This window comes from Caloenas nicobarica, chromosome 5, assembly GCF_036013445.1.
Source record: "Caloenas nicobarica isolate bCalNic1 chromosome 5, bCalNic1.hap1, whole genome shotgun sequence".
NCBI classification, from domain to species: Eukaryota; Metazoa; Chordata; class Aves; order Columbiformes; family Columbidae; genus Caloenas; species Caloenas nicobarica.
Window position 1 is genome coordinate 16493479 of NC_088249.1, and position 19964 is coordinate 16513442.

Here is a 19964-nt window from a genome sequence, read left to right on the forward strand (position 1 = left end):
TCAGGTACTGAAACAGCTGACCCCTTCTTTTACAAGTATTCAAAATAAAAGGAAAGTTAATAGATAGTGAAGATGGGAACTGAAACTGCAACAAGTGTGTTATACATAGTTTCAAGGATAAGGAATAAAAGTAGAAACATCTCAGGAACACACACAGAGGCCAAGCACACAAGGCTGATGCTCCTCCAGTGCCCTGCACTAGATGTTATTCTCAACTCTAAGGCATAACAAGGGCAATAGTACATAAACTCAAACTGATACCAGGATACAAGACCCTAGTACAAAGGCAGAAGTCAGCAGGAATCTTTCAGTGCTTACCCCTGTAATATTTCTGTTATAAAATCTGGAGAGAGAGAAAAAAAAAAAAAAAGAAAAAAACATAGGCAGAAAGGAAGCAAAACCAGATGTGCAGTTGGTATGATGTCAGCAACACTGTAATGGGTTTATACCACTCGGAACATTCCCCTTAAATTGTTACAGTATATTGGAGTATCCAAAGCTTCAGTGGTTTGGAGGTTTTAAATGAAAAAATATACACACGTAGAAAAGATTGTACAAACAACCTTAGTCAATCTCCTTCTGTAGCTATCAGCTCTCCCGAGGGCTCAAAAGTGGCTTTAACACCAGAATTAAAAACAGGCAACAGGAATTATGCAAAGTACAGCCAATGTGACAGAGTGTAGGGACACGGCTTCAAGTAAATGCTCTTTTATTACTTAGGTCATCAAAACACTTCAGTTTTCTCCGCAAGATCTGCACCAGAGCAGCAATACAGGCGGCTGCCTACTGTAACATTTCCATCAGAGTTCACACGACAGACTTCGTGCACAGGACTAATGCTTACTGTGCTCAAGTGACACGAAAATGGAACCGTAACCTAAGCGCTTGGTGTCATCTTGTCGTTCCTCCACTTTGAGCGCCACACAGGAAAATGACCTTGAATTATTGTGTATTGATAACTCATAATTCTAGAACTATTACAGTAGGTTTGGTATTATGGGGTTTACAATAAATATTTGATGAGTTTTGTTTATTTGTATATTTGGTATTTAGACATGAGAATTTTTTTTATATTTTCATAGATTTTGTACAGAAATAGTTTCAATTAAGTACCCAAAGCTTTAGAAAATATTTCAACGAAGGTTAAGATCTGATTAAGACATGTAGTAATGACAGAGGCATAAGAAAATGTAGTTAAGATAGATAAATTCCAAGTGCAAAAAAAACCACCATTAATTCTAAAGAGTTCGAACCTTCTTTCTCGAAGCCATCTCGCTCTCTCTCTAGTAAAGCTAAAACACCAGCCCGTAAATAGGCAGCCCCATTATTGAACTGGTAGGGAAGATACATCTAGTGCACTAGAAGTACAAAGCAAAGAAAGCATAATATTTTATTCTTAAACTTATTTACAATAAGATATTGCACGAATCCATTACCCTTTTTTTCAGTTTAACATTATTATTTACAAAGTTAAAAACAGGAGTGCAAAAGCAGACTGAAAGAAACCAGAAAGAATAAAGTTTATTTAAATTGCTAAGTACAGTTTATCACCTGACCATAGCCCACATCCAGTATGACCTAAAATAATTTGTACCATATATATGTGTAATTTCAGAAATTCTTGCATTTCTCTGTAGGTGCAAGCCTTATCTTTTTTACTCTAACCACCAGAAGGTCTACGTAAAATGCAAAGGCTAACCATAGCTTAACTTAATGGCTTTATTTCTCCAGGAAAATGATGCTCTCTTAGGTAAACTGAAAAAGCTACATAGTATTATACATGTATTTGAAAAGTAGTGATAAATCAGGCATGATGGTTTTCATTCTTCCTAAACACCATGAGAAAAAGTTTGCTGATACTTCAGGACTCATTAAAGACACTGCCAGTCCAAATTACTTCAGCACAGCATATGGTCCTGTCTCAGTCTATCAGCCACTGGGACTGTCATGATGCATCTCTGGAGTGTAGGTAAGTAGAACAATCATGACCCAGAGATGAAGCAATGCCTGGGAAAAGAAAGAAAAGAATTAACTTACTAGCGCTGAGAATCATTGTTTACAGCAGCAGTAAATATGGGAGATTTCAAGGAGAGCTAATAAAACATTGTTTGGTAGAAATATTTTTATTAAATATTTTTTCTATTATGCAGATACTCCTGAAGAAAATAATTCTTATTTGCACAATGAAATGCTCAGTCAGATTCTAAAGAAGCCATCTGCAGAAAGCTAAAGACTTCACACAAACAGCAAAACTAAAGCAGCCTGATTTCCTACAGATTTCTGTCCTCTGGCTTTTCTTTTCCTCCATGCCCCAGTGTCTCCAATATCCAGCCCCAGCCAGCACATTCTGTGATCTGCCTCGAGTGACTGGGACGCCACCACTCCGGTGCCAACTGGCTGATACCAGACTGTTCACAACAGCAGAGTTCTGCTTTCCTCCTACCACCAGCACTGATTTGAGGCATTTTAATGAACTCTTTAGGAATGTTAATTCTCATTCAAATTTGTCTGAAACTATCCAGTTAGAATGGAAGTTGCTGGGGGTGCAACAAGGGAGATAACTGACAGAATACATAAGCCACATTTTCTTAAACACCAAAAATTAAAAAAAAAAAAAAATCAAGATATTCATAGTCAAGGTTTGAGTTGAAAAAGGGTAACTGTCACTGACTGCCCAACATAGAGCTCCCGTGCAGCCACCACTGAATTTCACTTCAGATAGCATCTTAGGTGGTAGAAGTCTTCAGTGTTTTGGTACAAAGCGTTTTAGCCATATATTGATAAGTCATGAACAGGAAGAAAGAGAGAGGTTAGGAATTAAACAGCCCTATTCCTTCCAGTACCTAATAGGCTGGAAGAAGCAACTGCAGGGGGAATTTGTCATTTCTTTTATTCATGCATGTCTGTCTGCGTTATATGCTGAAATAGTGTCGGCTGTTTTTGGAAACTCTGTTCAGAAGAAGCATTATGCCTTCTCAAGCAACTTTTTTTTTTTTCCATTTCAAAGACTCAAAAGTTCAACTAGTGGAGTATTTTCAAGCACGGTAGACTGCACAGCTACCTCACCACAGGCCACTTAAACTGACAGAAATCTGCCCTCCAGTGGAAAACAGAGGAATTTAATTTTTATTAATTGCAAGTCTGAGAATTTAATCTGGTACAGATGAGCAAATTTATTATTTAAGTCTAGCAAGAAAACTTTTCCAGCTACTAGTCACTGAACAAAAAGTGATGTGCCCAATATCAAAAAAGCTGTAACAGAAGTCATTTTCCTAAATGCAGTGCATGCAGGGGTAGTGGGTTAACCTTGGTAACAGGTCACTATTGTTCTGCATTTTAGTACTAAAATTCTAGTCTTTTCAATGGTAGTTACATAAATGTCTTTAAGGCTGCTATATTAAGAATTCCTGGGAAAAACTGAAAACTGCCAAACATGACTCCAAAATGCCTTTATGTAAGTACTATTTAGACTTCTTTACAAAAAACCACATTAATTTGTTATTTATATAGCCTTTTGAACATCAAACATCTTGCCATTTAAGATGTATTATATAAATTGGCTATAGAAATCTTGCATTAAACTTCTTACTTCAAAGAAAGCTTACTCACCATGTAAATGATTACAAAGACTCTTGCTATGGGATACCGCCTTAGAAAGATTCCCAGCCGAATGCTACACAAGAGGAAAACAAAGTGTACAAGTTAGCATTCAGCAATAAATTCCGACTCCTCTCATTCTCATCACCACAAACTCATAAACATCAGCTGATGTTATACACATGGCTTTGCTTCTGAAGTAGATTTTACTTCATGTATTCAAGACATTAAATGGAGTGAGAAAATTCAGAATTCAGACCATAAAATATATTCTCCTATTTTTTCTGTTACATGCTAAGCTGAGAGTTTGTGAAAAAGAGCTATAACTCAAGAGTTACATGGGTATTTTAAAACTCGCAAATATGCTGTCAAATTTTGTTATGTGAGGAGTCATTGTGAATCTTTCAAAAAGACTTAAGCAACTAAAACCTTGGATTCCTTTGAAAAAACTGATAGATCACTACCATTCTTATATTAGATGAAAAAGACATGGGTTTTCCAAGTTTACTGCTACAGTGCTACAAAGCAAACTGCATTAGATGTATCCTCAGTAACGTCAGTTAAAAACCCTCATGGGTGTACTGAAGTGAGTACGGTACTGCCAAATAAAGTTTAGTATTAAAACATCACATATAATAGGTCCCGATAATGGAAATCTTGATGTTCTTCACAATGAAATTACAGCACCATGGAAGCACAAAGGACTTTCTATCAAGGTATCTTGCTTTCAAAGGATTAAGAAGTATTACCTAATTTTGTTTTCTATTGGTATTTGATTCAAGTTTTGGAGAAGACCTTTGTTGTGAATATCGGCAATTAACCTAACTGCTCAGAAAAGGGATCAAAGCAAGTTTTTTGCTGGATCCAGAACGATTTTTCTTTACTAATTCCTCAAAAAAAAAAATCCTTCAAGGAAAACAGCTGCACTGGGTCAGAACCCAGAATCTTGTCTTCATCACAATGCCTAAACAGGAGTAAAAAAATACCTATGATACTCCCTGAGCGCATTTGATACTACTCCACTAAAACACTCCTCACAGGATTTCTCACAGACACAGTCAAAACCTCGGAAAGTAAAACAGGTGGAAGATGGTAATGAAAATGTTAGGGTTTTTTGTACATAGTTTAGTGACTCTCTTGTATCAAAATCTTAAAGACCATTGTTTAAATAATTGACTATAATTTGCAAGAGCCCAAGGATATCCTAGGAAAGCACAAGTGAAATAGGTCAATATTTAGTAATTTATACCGTAGCTAATATTAGCTTCATTATTTTTTACTTTTATCGTTATAAAAGTAATTCAAGACAGAAGGTACGCCACTTGAAAACTGAGAAGGGATTCCAGCAATTACGAAGCGTATTCCCTCAGGACACTCTTACCTGAACTGATCTATACTACTGGCAGCTTTGCGAACCCTCCCGTACATTCCTGCCATGTTACTATCCATGTCACTGAACAGGACAGGAACGTAACGCATACGAGCACCTATTTGAAGGGTAAAAAAAAAAAAAAAAAAAAAGCAAAAAATCTCATTAGTCTAAAACCAGCCAAGTTGTTAAGCAAAACAAATTGATAGTGTATAATAGATACAAAAAGTAATATAAAAATAGTGATTCATCTGATTCGTTAGTGCCATTTTGCTGAGGGAAGAAGAATGTGTTTTGAGGGGAGGATTCCTGATAAAGTTACAATTAAGTTAAATGTTCCTTCAACTTACTATATTTTTAAAATTTATTTTAATTCACTAGATACACATCAACATTCACTTCTATCATGTAATAATAATTCTATTATTAAGTGTATAAAATGATGGGTTTGATACTGTCACAGTTTCTCCATTTGCTTTTATTTCTCATAGAGTAAAACTTTGATAGCATTTCTGATACTAACTTGCATGTTCTGAAAATTTCTACTCTATTTACATTTTTACTATGTATCACCTTTATTAAAAAAAACAGATTCTCAGATAACATTACCTTTGTGCAACAAAGCTTCTACTTAATGATTTTTTATGATACTGGCTGCTGTTGACAAGGTCTCTGGCATAAGCTACATATTTTCAGCATCTTTTTTCCTTATAAACTCAAGACTTTCAGGGAAAGGCATTAGGAAATACAAAAGCCTGAACTGCAGAAAAGACGGTTTTAAGTTTTATATTTCCTTATTTACCTTCAGCACTGTCAATTCCTGCCATATTAATGGCAGGTCCATTAGAACTAGTGCCTTGGATAGCCTTCAGCTGTTGCTCAAGTCGTTCCAGTTGATAGACAAGTGAGTTTTTCTCTGTGCTCAGGCTCTCTAACATGGTTTGCTTCTGAATTAGTGTTTCAGTCAGCTGATGAAGCCGATTTTCTAATTCTGTCTGACTACTACTACTCAGAGCCTTGTTTGTGAGCTAAAAGACAAAGCAAAGAAAAAAAAACCAAAATCAGAACAAGTTTCAAGTCTGACCAACTGACATATTACAAAAGTCTAAACAAGAGAGTCCTCCGAGAATCGGGTTACCCCACCACAGAACTTTTATGGGATAATACTACCAAAATGATCACCAATGAGCACAATAAAGGAGAAACTTAATTTTGACAGTTGCTAAAATAAGATTTTACATGACACAAGGAACTTTATGTAAAAATGTATTCCTGTATTTTCTGTCTCTAATCATATGAACAGTTCTGTATAATCGTAAGTCTGATCACAACAATCAATGCTATCGTACATTTCAGAGCTGAGTTTACCTGGTCTGCATGACAATAGCAAAATAATCCAGTCTGGCTTTCATACTTGCAACTTCACCAAACAAGCCAGTATGTAAAAACTTTTCAAGTGAGAAAGGAAAAGCTCAGTACAAATGGGAAGAACCTGATGCCATTCTACAGGAAAGCCTGAATGAAAATGGTGAATATACACACAGCACCTGATTTCTGAGCTTCTGGATTTCTTCCTCCCTGTCTTTTATTCTGCTTTGCAAAGTATTCTTTGTTCGATACAATTCTTCTTCAGTATAATGGAGTTCCTGTAAAATTTATCACAATCACAAATAAAAGATTTTATACATATATGTATTTTGAGAGACATTCTCTTATCTGGAGTTTCACAGTAGAACAAAAGGCAATATGCTGCAATCAAATATAAACCGAAATTTAATCTTAATTAAGTGTCTGGCTAGGATGGGGAAAAAATATGTAAGAGTTGACATAACCTACACGACTTACCAAATTCTTCATGGAGACTGACCTAATATAAATAAAAATCCAGACTGGTTTACTAGGAGTCACACCATTTCATTGGGATCATGATTGATCTTCCTTATACTCTGACCATTCATTATTTCACTATCTTGAAACTATGCCAAGAATGTAACTTTAACATCTACAAAAACTTTTTGGGGGAATCTGTGTTCCTAAATAAACCATCGATCCGAGATATCATTTTTTAAAAGTGTTTAAAACCCTTAGCATATCTATCTATAATTCTGTATGCCATAGGTCCTCCTTTAAAGTTTAGGATAAATTAATGTAACAGATGTGAAATGGGAAAGAACATTGTAAGGGATAACTTCCTGAACAGCAAATCTAACCATAAGTTTTGTTACTCCCATGATTTAGTGGCTATTTTAACTCTGACTTAGAAGACCTGACATGCTTATTTTTTAAATTAAGACAGTCTACAAATCACTGTATCACTTCAGATGTCAGTTGCTACAGAAAACAGATAATCCTGTTCTCCCTTCAAACTACTGGATATACAAGAAATAACAGCTCTACTTATTTTCCATCTTCAGTCTCAGAAACCTTATGACAATAGTTACAGGAATTCCTAGATAAAACAGACCACAATTGTATTAAGTATCAATGCACATGATTATTTTAAAAGCACATGGAAATGCCTGTCATCAAAAGGAATACTTCATTATTTGTAATAACTGATAAAGCTTTTTTGTCTTTTTGTCAGATTCACCTCACTTTTTCTACATGTAGTATTGACTTAAAATTTACCCCTCAGAAGGGTAGAAGTAACAAAATACAATCTACCATCTGCTTTGATATAATAAACATCAACTATCCATCAAGAGCAGACCACGACTTCTGCCTTTTAATTAGCTCAAGCTGCTAGCATCTCATTAAAATGTAATTTCTGAAAGGACAGATAATCCTACAAGATAAATTGTTCCTAGCAGATACAGCGTACTCTCCTGCATTCCTCATTATTAATTCTCCTACATGAGCTTTTTCTTGTATTATTTTATTAGGGAGTAAAACGCTGATCTAATTTCTACTGAGTAATCAGTTTTTTCACATAAAATACAGGTTTGCCTTTTCCCCCACCTCTTTTTAGCACAGAACTGCTTAAATCAAAGGGGAGTTTGTGTAAATAGATGACACAATCTGACAAAAATTAATTAATACCATTTTATCAACAATTTTTATTACAGAGCAATTTGGAAGTAACAAATTTTAGGTTCAAAACTCAGTAACAAGTGGATTAAAAAAATATATTAACTGGTACTACAACATTGTTTTATGAGAAAAATATTATGCCATAATTGAGCACAGGAAGTTCAAGAGCAATCATTTTTAGTATTTACATATATTGCTAATGTTACTATATCCCTACTGTTTGATTCTTCCCCTGCTGCATAAAATTTAGGATCATGATCAATTCTGTGCACTCCCTAAGGTCATGTTTATTCTTTTACACATCAGCAAGATCTCTATTTATCAAGAGTACCCAGAAGGTCCTTTCTATTGCTCAGTACCAGTTGCATTTTGTTTGGCCTAGTGACATTCATTAAGCTTTTGGGGATTTCTTTGGACTACCAGGGGAAAAAAAAATAACCCAAATACCGTATAAGCTACTCTCTTAATTAAGCCAAATGCTTTACCGATGACACCACAGGAGACTTAAAATAAGAGCAATCAGCTTTCAAGAATTCCCTACCTGTTTTTGCCGTTCTAGTTCAGCTTCTGCCTCTTGCTTGGCCATTTTATGTGCTGCTATTTGCTCTTGCAGGTCCTGCAGCTGCTCTCTCATTGACTCAGCTTCACTTACCTGCTGAGTCTCCATATCCTGAAATGAGCAGAAATGTTAACATTTCACTAACATTCAAACAATACTGCAATTTGTCACAAGTAACGGCAAAAAACACCCAAGTTGCTATATGCAATTTTGCATCAAAGGAAAAAGGAAGGTGAGGGTATACTGAATAATAAATTTTAACAGATATAGTAATAAAATAAATGTATTTTGTGAACATGAGAAGCCTCCACTTATTCCCTTCTATTGTCTATAGGCTAAAACTGTAAAGTAGGCCTGCGTGCAACTGCTGGGTTGAGACAATTATGCCAGACAACTCAGATTATAGTTGCTTAAAGGATTAGTAGAGCTTGCAGAAAAGGATATAGGTGATCTCTACAGAAATTCCCATGCTTGTTTGGAAAGAAATGCTTCCCTCAAAGAGAACACACAGTGGTGAGGGAACAGAGAAGTGCAATCTGTAATATTCCTCCCACCATGAGCTGAAGTGCTGAGAGAGAACACGGAAAGAAATTGGGTATCGATAAACACTTGTCTCACCTTGAGCAACAGTTGGCCTTTTTTAATACCAGGTCAAATAAACACTAGAAGCAACAGCCCTAAAGTATAAAAGAAAACAGCCCTTTGTGCGTGGTTAACTACAAACACACATGTATGTAATCACAGTTACCTGCAGCTCCGTTCTCATCTGCTGTATTTGCCCCATTAGCTTTTGTATTTCTTCTCTCTGAGTGTCTCGCTCATGTCGCAGTTCTTCTAGTTCCATTGTGCTTGCAGTATTGCTATCTAGGCCTTCAATACCAGAGCCTTCTTTTAAGCTGTTTATCAACTTTTCTTTAGACTGAAATAATAAATCAATATATTATTGCAGTATTTAACAAGTGCTCAACTAGAATATGCCAAAATGACCTTGGTCTAAAATTCAAATGTAGACATACAGTAAAAGAACTGCTTTATCTGTTCTTCTAACCAGTTAATAATGACCCTACACACTTTAAAATGAAAATGCTGCCCTACTCATATTTGTTCTGACTTTCTGTATGCCATGAAACTGGTTTTACTGAAAGCCTGTGGTATGTGAGGAAGAATACAGCTTTTCTCTTTAGAAGTGCCTGGAACGTTAAACGTATCACGGATAAAAAATTCGGCTTTCCGGCTACTAGAAGAGAGAAGACAGACACTAACAGACACTAAAGACAAAGCTGACTCCCCTTCTTTCAGTCCATCCTTTCTCCTGCCAATAAAGCCAAACATGAACCAAATACAGCAGTAACTCTTCAGGGAAAGAAGATGAACAATTAGCTCAACACAGACTTCAAACTCCTGCTTCTCATATTTATCAAGGTGATCTAAATCCTGACCTTGGATATCAGACTACATTAATTACTCTAACCAGAGACCTTTATCTTCAACATTTTGTTAGCTTTTATAAACTAAGATCCAAATTGCCCACATTTGGATTTGGTACCTTTGACGACTATAGAAGCACCTAAATCTGAACAAAATATCTAATTTTGCCACTGTTTATCATACAATGCTGATCACATGCAACTTTTCAGAATATACAAAAATATTTTCTTTGATTTATACTAAGTATCCATTATATGCTGTGCTTCAGCCTCAAGCAGAATGGAGCAACCTTCTTGACCCAAGAATATTGAGTGGGGAACAAACGGTAGCTCACATCTATTTTTCTGTCTGCCTTAGACTGGACCCCTGGATGTGGAACCCACTGACAGATGTTGCACAATAAATTCAGTAGTTCACCTGGATTTTTAAGTTCAGAACTCAAACTTTCATTTCATTTAACTCAATATGTAAACTTAAATTTTTAGGGACAAAACGCAGGCTGGTAGCTATGCTGTATAAGTATCATTATAGATACACCCCAAAATATATTATAGGACACATGAAAAAAACCACAGATTATTCAAAGCATAACACCTTAAAAAAAAAAAGTTAAGCATACAAATCCAACTGGATTTCTTTACTCAAGTGCTTACTTGGAGTATGCGAGTAGCTTTCTGTTTGTAGTCTGTCAGTTCCTGTTTTGCAGATTCTAGGTGGCTTTTAGTTACTTTGACTTGCTGCTGAAGCTCATCAGCTCGCCTCTTTTCATCTATATACTTTCTCTCTGCTACAGTTATCCCTTCTGCCAAGTTCTGACGTTCTGCTTCCATTTTACTTAGACGAGCTGCAAACTCATTCTATTAGCAATAAAGAAACAATACTTTGTGTTTAAACACAGTCTCAACATTAACCTAGAAAAGAAAAAAGAAAGCTTAAAAGCAACTATACATGAAACAACACCTCATATCTACCACCTTCAACTTAAAGGTGCATTAGTGCTATGTGGAAAAAAATCCTGCTTGCTTAAGCAAGTCCTAAATAATATCAGTAAAAATATGCATTTCTTTCCCTCATCAGAAATCCATCTTCTTATTATTTATATTTACTTGGTAAACAAAAAGCAAGCTTTCCCCTCAAAAAAATATTATCAAAAGTAGTCTGCCATATTTTGATGTAGTCAAAAAACAAAAAAATGATGATTATGATTTTCAGAGAAGCTATTACACATAACAAGGGCGAAGCTAAGTGTGGAAAGCAGTCTCTAGCAATTATGTACTCACATCTTTACCATAGGAGTGATCATCCAGCTTAATATTCTTAAGATTACATCTTAAAATTGTGTAATGATTTGTTGTGTAACAATGTACCATGGAAAATTAAACTGATTACTGACTTAGTTTTAAAACACGTATTAACATTAAAGTTAGCATGAAAAAAAGTAAAAAATGGCAGCATTAATCCACAAAAACTATCAATTGCAAAGCTTTTAAAATAACATGTAAGTAGTAAACTAGTGCCATCCCGATACTTAGTGCAGCAGACAGCACACCCTTCCAAGCACCTAGAACTCGGAACAGGAACTGAGTCCAGGGAAACACAGAGCAGTTGGAATCTCACAAATTTGACCTCAAAAGCAGAGCTAGAAACTCTTGCTTACTCTTCACATCTAACCTGCATTTGTTTGTAACTTTCTTGCTCCCGCTTGAGTGCGGAGTCTGCATCACGCAGCCTCTCTTGAAGAGTTTGAAGCGCTTGATTTTGCAAACTGCTCCCTTCACTGTGGTCTTGTATTATCCTGAAAGAATGATATACATATTAATTAAAAAAGAAGAAATCTAGTGCGATCTTCAGGTAGAAATATGACTACCTGGTTTTCAGACTGGCCTTGAAAATTTACCAAGTAAATTATTGAATATGGCTGGCTACAGATGTGATGTCTGGAGTCAGTGACTCATGCAGCCCCTCTCTGATCTATATTCTGGAGTATTGCAGATTCATATTCCATTGCTGAGCTAAGTCAGAAAAGTGACTTCCATATTTGTGGATAGGCAAATGTATTTTTCAAGACAAACATTTTTCCTGAGATCGCCAGCTTCACATCTCTGACACAAACATAAATAGTTTAAACAAAATGGATTTCAATAATCAGGTGGTGTTTGCCCCTATTCAATACTCATTTGCCCTGCTCCCCCTGCCAGCTATACTGTAACAGGCTTGGAGCAAACTTTAATCCTCATATTTCAAATCCTGATCCAATCCCCTTTCCCACCAGTTTACTTGTTTTTAAAGAAGCTGAACCACCTACCTTGAACTTTCAAGTTTATTACTGTCTGCACAGTTATAAAGTAGGAAATTATGAAGTACCGTGACTTTTCACTCTGCAATGCTTCCAAAGCTTCTGTCCGAGCACTTAGGAGCTGATCAGCTTCTTGCAGCCGCACTTTCAGCACAGCCAGCTGTGAATCCTTGGCACCAACAGCTTCTGTCAGATCATCAACTCGAGCTTGAAGTTCTCTAACCATCCTGTCACTCTTTGAATGGTCAACATTCCACTTCTCGATCCTTTCCCGGGATTTGTTGAGTTCTACAAAATAAAAAGTTTATTTGAGGTCTATAAAAGTAGTCTTGTAAATGGTCAGGATGCACGCATCATATTTCTTAAAGAAATAAATTAAATACAATCAAGTTGAGGCAATACTGAAACCTCATAAGCTATCAAGAAATAAAAATAAAATTTTGCAGGTGATGTCCAAACAGGCATTTCATTCTGTGTCACACTGCAGATGACAAATTTTACCCCGCTCCTTGCAATGGCCTATTGTTGAATACTCTGTGCGAGCGAGCCTTTGGAAACCTCTACATAAAGCATCTAGTTCAACTCAACATGACAACAAGCTCAACCTAAAAACAGTAGAAAAATACACCGGTGTTGAAATGATGCCTGAATATTTACAAAGGCTTCTGTTTTTAACCAAACATCACATATGAAACTTCAATGGAAATTAAAATTCTCTGGCTCATACAGTTACACTGAAAAAAACGTGGTCCCTCAGTTTTATGCCTATCAACAGATTACTCAATGTTTTTTCATTTAAGTGTTTAATTTACATCCACATTTTTTTATATTTGTCATTTCACTTGGCTTTGAAAAAGCCAGTGAAGTCATACAAAAATACTGAATTTTATATTTTTACTTGTCAGTTTCCGGGCATCAGAGATTATAGCCTACAGCCAGAAAGCAGTCAGATTTTGAAGTATTTAAAGGAATTTACTCAATTAAAATAAGTATTTTGCAATAGCTGTTAAAATGCAGGAAACATGTTTTAGTACTGATCACATTTGCTAACACGGTTTTAATAAGATGTAAGTTTATGAACAAACTTGACCACATCATTTTAATGAACATCTGTGTTATCTTTGTAGTTCAACAAGCCTTTTATTTTCTTCCAGCTCATTATTCTGAAACCAAGAATAGTTTTATTTGGCAAGTCACATATGCAAATTTAACTAGAAAGATTTTATTATAAATACAAAACACTAACACAGAAATAGCATTGTTTTCTAGTTCACTAGCATTTTAGTAATACATTACAGTGCAGTTTCCAAACAACAGTACCTTCTTGTGTTTCTTTGGACCTCTGAACTAATGAAGCCATTTCTTGATTTAAAGATTGAACTTCATTCCGTAGCAGCTGATTCTCCAGGCGAAGATTAGACAGCTCATGGGATTTGAAATCATCATTAGCTGAAAGGCCAGGATTAGGTACTGCACTTAGTGATGAATCCTTCATGCCATCCCCTTGCGCTCCCAGTCCAGAATCTGAACTGTCTGGAGTTTCTGTACAGAGAGATGCAAGTTAGAACTAATGTATGTATTTGTAAATTGCCTTAATATTAACAGCAATTGCATGTTCTGCATCAGTGGTTAAAGGTTAAATGCATGATTTAAAAAAAAAAAATAAAAATAGCTTATATTGAAATGGAATATGGAGCTGCTTCTCCCAAGGGACTTGCTCAAAATAGGACATTATACCGTATACATGCATCATGCAGCATTTGTGTTAATCCTGCAAGACAAGATATGGAAATTATAAAATTTGACATTAATGTCAAATTTAGGATTTCAAAACATTAATACTTTTTTATTACTATGCTGCCCAGAGATGTCTTCAGAAGCTGAGAGAGTAACAGAAGAGAATAAATATTCATAGCAACTAACTAGGAGAATTTTTAGTAATAGTTCATTATGGTTTTCCATTAAGATTTTTATTTTGAGGATATAAATGTTATTTTTAAAAAATCTGTCCAGGTGGTTATACTTGCTGATTTTTATATCCAACCTAAATAAGTAACTTAACTAAAATATGTAGCTGTGTGGCTATCTTTAAGTAAAAAAACCTTTTAAGAATAATTTCAGTCAAAACATAATTTTACTGATATTTCTGCATTAATAATTCTCTCGAGAAAGTCTTTTCAAAAGCACTTTTACTATGAGAAATCAAGCTGCAGTGATTTGAAGCAGAAGCATGATCTGTCCTTTCTCTAATGAAAAAATACAAGGTAAGTAAACTCTGCCAAACTTGTCAAAGCTTTGTGCCAATTCAAGCTGTAATTCTCTAGATTACGGAAACCAATACACACATTGTTGATGTTGTTGTTACATCTTAGAACCTCAGTGAGAAAGGTAAGGGAACTCCTGGCAGTAACCTGAACAACAATCGCTTGCAGGGAAGGAGGAGCCAACAGCCTTTCCCCGCCACGCGCAAACACACAGAGCGTACTGGATTAAGCAGTGAAATTGATACATTCACCCTAAACAGTCTTGATTCCAACATGCAGATAACACTGCTGCCAAGCTGCCAACTAGGATAAAACAGCACAGCACACAATAAGCAAATAAGCAGGTGATCAAAAAATAATGCTTCTGAATTTAGCATGTCCCAGATGAGTAACTGCTGAAAGCCCAGGGGGACAGACTGCGACTAACTCCAAGCAGTTTAATTGTCAATGTTATTTACTTCACCTGGTCATCACCAACCAACCTTCTTCACCTTCCTTTTTACCATTGCAACAGCCCCAACTACCCAGGGCCCAGGGAACTGAGGCAGACTAATAATTCCAAACACCACCACACCAACAAGTAGCAGCAGTGACAGCAACATTTCTGCCACATTTTCTCAAGGCCTTTTCCTATTTAAACAGTTCTAAGAAGTGTTATTTCCTTCCGTTTGATTAATTTACACAATTTTCAAATTATGAGACGGTTTGTCCACATGCCTTTGTCTGCAAAACTCAATAGACTAATGAAGCTAACGAAGCAGAAAATTAGCCACTTATAGCAAATATTAGATTATATCCATGGCCATGTACAAAGTTTAACATTAAGCTGTTTTGTCTATAGCTAATGTATCATAAGCTACTTCAACAGATGCTATACAGAACATTTAAATGAGACAGATATATCTATACAATGAACTTTGAAACCAGCATGCTCAAACTCTATGCTGTAATTGTGTGTTTCCTCATTTAGCACCTCCACAATGCAAACTCCACTCAAAAATCCTCAGAAAAAAACAGACAACACTAAGCAAAAGAAATATGTTCTTTAAGCATCAACCAGCAAGGCCAGATAGGTAGGCCTAACATATTTGAATTATTATTATTAAACCTTATTGAAAAATTGCAGACCCAGAGATATAAAAACATTTACATTGTTGGAAATTATCCCTTTTTATGTCTAAAACTTTTCAGCATACTTAATGTAGGAAGTAAAAAGCTGGCATTTACTATGCTTTACTCGCTCAAAGTACTGAACAAATAATAAAGTACTCTTAACTACATTATTAATAAATATAACCGTTTGCTTCAATTTTATGGAATAAACAACAGCAAAGCAGCGCAGCACAGCAACAGCAAGGACTGGACAGTCTGATAAAGAACACAAGTTCCTGACACTTCCCAGCCACATTCTCCTTGACATTGACTTGCAAATAGCCCTAACTTTTGACCATCTGGCCTGGAGGCTCTTGCAGGCATCTGGATTTAGACTCCAGTAGCAAACTACTTCTGGCAAACCCAAAGGCTTTGTCTATGTAGCTCTCTCATGCTTGTAACTCTACGACAGCCTATCCATGTCCAACACCCCACGCTGCAGAACAAACAAGTTTGAGAGCTTACCCCTCTCCCACAGTGGAACAGAGAAAACCTCACATCACCTCACACGGTGCATTGAACAACAGCCAACACCATCTACCAGCTGGTCAAAGTCATTCACTTGCCTACACAGCAACAAGAGGTAACAGCCCCTGATCAAACAAATGCAGCAGCTCTAGTGCTTCTACGTAGGGATGTACGGGGGCTGATGAAGGTTAGGTCAGCACAGGGAGGTCAAGGTAAGCAGTAGCAATGAGGGAGGTTAAGAACACAAAACATTTAGGTATTAATTATGCAGCTTGTGCAATTAGCATGGTGTCTAAGATTATCCCAGTGATGAAAAAATGTTAAGGACCCTGCTCTACTCCACACGTTTGACATACGACTACCACTAAATGTTTCATGAAGTGACAGTAAATCCATTACCTAGCCTTACTCTAGACATACTTGGGTTTTAAATATCTTTAGGTTCAATACTATTTAACTACCATTGCCTTGGCTCCTGATGGCACTATCTTCAGTAGTTTTTGCACTCTGTGTACTAGTAGATACAGAACTAATGCTTGAAGTCCGAGAGCGATTTTGAACAGCAGTTGCCTTGCTCTTCTCTTTTTTGGAGTCCATCCTTCCATTAGGCTCTTTCTCCGAACTGTTGAGAAAATCAAATAGCAGCTCATCATCAGGTTCTGACTTTTTTCTTCTCACAAAATGTGAGGAAGCTCTGGGTGTGGAAGCACTTTCTACTGGAAAAGGAACTTCCGAAGATGTCCTACGTGTTGGTTTAACATTTGCTGTTCCTGCTAGGATTGTGGCCTTTTGATGCTTAATATTATCAGCTGCTGAGGAGATGTAGGCTGCTTTGGATGACGTCTGATATTTCAGTTCGCCAGTATGCTGGTGCAATTCAGAATATTCATTGACAGAGTTCAAATTCTTCTTATTATCATAAACTGCGCTGCTTGCTGTGTCTTTTTTGCTCAGAGCCGATGCAGCTCCTTGATCAACTCTGTTGAGTAGATCCTCTGCCTTTCCAGCAAGATCAGCAAGCCAAGACATGATGGATGTCTGTCGATAAACTCTACAAAATTAAAATTTCAGGAACATATGCTGCAAAAGACATACAATGGTTACAAATCAGACTGGTGTTGATAAGGCAAGATGTATGGGTTACCTAAACAACTGTTGTGTTAAGCTATTAGTGCTGTAATTATTTTAATATTTTTATCCTACTTTCTTGGTATTTCCCTGTTTTGGTAACCAGGACAAATAAATCAAATCAGTTTCTCAGGAAAACAGACAAAAACAAGGCTTAGTAATCAGGCCACCATCCCTGCTTCTGGCATCAGCACCTGCTACTGAGTGTCCAGTCTGCTAGCCAATTCGAGAGAATAATAGAAAATAAAGTCTACTTGCACCTGACAAAACCAAACTCAGTTGGAGGAGGAATCATAGAATGTCCTGAGGTGGAAGGGACCCACAAGGATCATCGAGTCCAACTCCTGCCCCTGCACATGACAACCCCACAGTTCACAGCGTGCGTCTGAGGGTGTTGTCCAGTCTCTTCTTGAACACTGCCAGGCTTGGGGCCGTGACACCTCCCTGGGGAGCATGTTCCAGTGCTCCACCACCCTCTGGGTGAAGAACCTTTTCCTAATGTCCAACCTGAACCTCGCCTGGCACAACTTCCTGCTGTTCCCTCGGGTTCTGTCATTGGTTGCTAAAGAAAAGAGTTCAGCGCCTGCTGCGCCTTCTCCCATTGTGAGGAAGCTGTAACCACGATGAGGTCTCTCTCAGTCTCCTCAAAAAGCAGACAGATGCTTATTACAGGAACAGATAACAACAAACCCTGTTTGGCCTGCAGATTCGTAATCCGTATCAGACAGAGGAACTTCCCACACAGCAAACCTGGCAGCCTGCTGCCCCTTCTGTGACACCAACACAGGGGACAGGTGCAGGCCTTCACCTGCGCTCCCCTCCCCCTGCCCCCTCACCACAGCCTCCCACTCCCCGCCCCCACCCGGCGGCCCTCAGGAGCGGCAGAGGCCTCAGCACAGCCCGGCCTCACCTCCTCCCAGCGCGGGAGCCCTCCGGCCGGAGGGGAACCGTGAGGAGGGTTGAAGGGACGGGAGAGCCGGGCAGCGACAGTCACTGCGAAGCCCGGGGCCGGCCTCGGCTGCGGGGCCCCATCTTCCGGCAGACGTGGCCGACTTCCGGGACGCGGCACGCATGCGCAGGAGGCGGTGAGTGTTGCGTGAGGTGGCACGGCGCGTCAGCCCCGCCCGGTGGGAGGGGCGGGGCTGAGGCTAAAGGGGGCGGGGATAAGGCTAAAGGAGGCGGGGCTGAGGCTAAAGGAGGCGGGGCTGAGGCTAAAGAGGGCGGGGCTGAGGCTAAAGGGGGCGGGGCTGAGGCTGGAGGCGGGGAAGCGCTTCTGAGGGAAGCGATCGCTAAACTCCCTCAAGGGTTCGCGGTCCCCGCGTTCCTGCACTTCTGGTTTGGGGTGGCAGGAGGAGCTCCAGCCCCGCAGAGAGATGGGTCTTCGCCTTCACAGGGTGCCTCCGGCCTGCTCCAGGGGCGGGAAGCGCTTCTCCTTGTTTGTTCTTCCCCAGGTCGGGATGTCAGACCATTGTACAGACCTAGTGGAAAAAAAACCCCAAATCACAGAATCACAGAACGTTAGGGATTGGAAGGGACCTCAAAAGCTCATCTGGTCCAATCCCCCTGCTGGAGCAGGAACACCCGGATGAGGTTACACAGGAAGGCGTCCAGGTGGGTTTTGAATGTCTCCAGAGAAGGAGACTCCACAACCTCCCCAGGCAGCCTGTTCCAGTGTTCCATCACCCTCACTGAGAAGAAGTTTCTTCTCATATCTAAGCAGAACCTCCTGTGTTCCAGTTTGAACCCATTGCCCCTTGTCCTATCATTGGTTGTCACCGAGAAGAGCCTGGCTCCATCCTCGTGACACCCACCCTTTATATATTTATAAACATTGATGAGGTCACCCCTCAGTCTCCTCTTCTCCAAGCCAAAGAGATCCAGCTCCCTCAGCCTTTCCTCATAAGGGAGATGCTCCACTCTCTTCATCATCTTTGTGGCCCTGCGCTGGACTCTCTCCAGCAGTTCCCTGTCCTTCTGGAACTGAGGGGCCCAGAACTGGACACAATATTCCAGATGAGGTCTCACCAGGGCAGAGTAGAGGGGAAGGAGAACCTCTCTCGACCTACTAACCACCCCCCTTCTAATATACCCCAGGATGCCATTGGCCTTCTTGGCTACAAGGGCACTTGGACTTCAGCAGGGCGAACTTTGGTCTCTTCAAACACCTCAGCCTTGATATTGCCAATAAACGACAGGAGTTTTGACCAGAAGAAACTACATGAGGCATTTATTGTAGGAAATTATTACCTTGCCAATATAATAGGCCCAGGCAGGATCTCTCAGCAAAGCATATTTAATTAATGATTTTGCAAGACCGGGTGTTCTACCTAATGGTAGGCACATGGAATAGGGCAAAAAGCCTCTGCTTATATTCCTCCAAATCCTGGCTGCAAATTCCCTCCCCTGTTCCCCACTGGTTGGGTACTTCAGAGCTTACAGACTACCCGACTGCCTGCCTCCGTTTACCTATCTCATTCATCTAAGTTTAACAACCCTCTCTCCTTATCGATTTATTTAAAATATGGATTCCTGACTCTTTGGTTATCCTTCCCCCTAGCTTAACTTTTTAAATACAGTAATCAGCTTGCATTCCGGGATTAGTTCATTTTACATTCTTTACATTACTTCGTTTTACATTAAGGATTCCTAGTCTGATGTCTCTCAGTCCTTGCC

At 38.6% G+C, this 19964-nt stretch overlaps 1 protein-coding gene across 1 annotated transcript; it reads right to left on the reverse strand.

Annotated features, from left to right (window-relative positions):
- Positions 1 to 710: 710 nt before the first annotated feature.
- On the reverse strand, positions 711 to 18344 carry GOLGA5 (golgin A5). Its single transcript, XM_065636000.1, has 13 exons — positions 18202 to 18344; positions 16625 to 17243; positions 13600 to 13821; positions 12348 to 12567; positions 11655 to 11778; positions 10637 to 10840; positions 9304 to 9474; positions 8538 to 8666; positions 6514 to 6612; positions 5769 to 5994; positions 4979 to 5084; positions 3610 to 3673; positions 711 to 2007 (listed from the first exon to the last, which is right to left on the reverse strand). Exons 2-13 carry the CDS (start codon positions 17190 to 17192, stop codon positions 1930 to 1932), a joined length of 2211 nt encoding a protein of 736 aa, XP_065492072.1. The 5' UTR covers positions 17193 to 17243; positions 18202 to 18344; the 3' UTR covers positions 711 to 1929.
- Positions 18345 to 19964: the final 1620 nt, after the last annotated feature.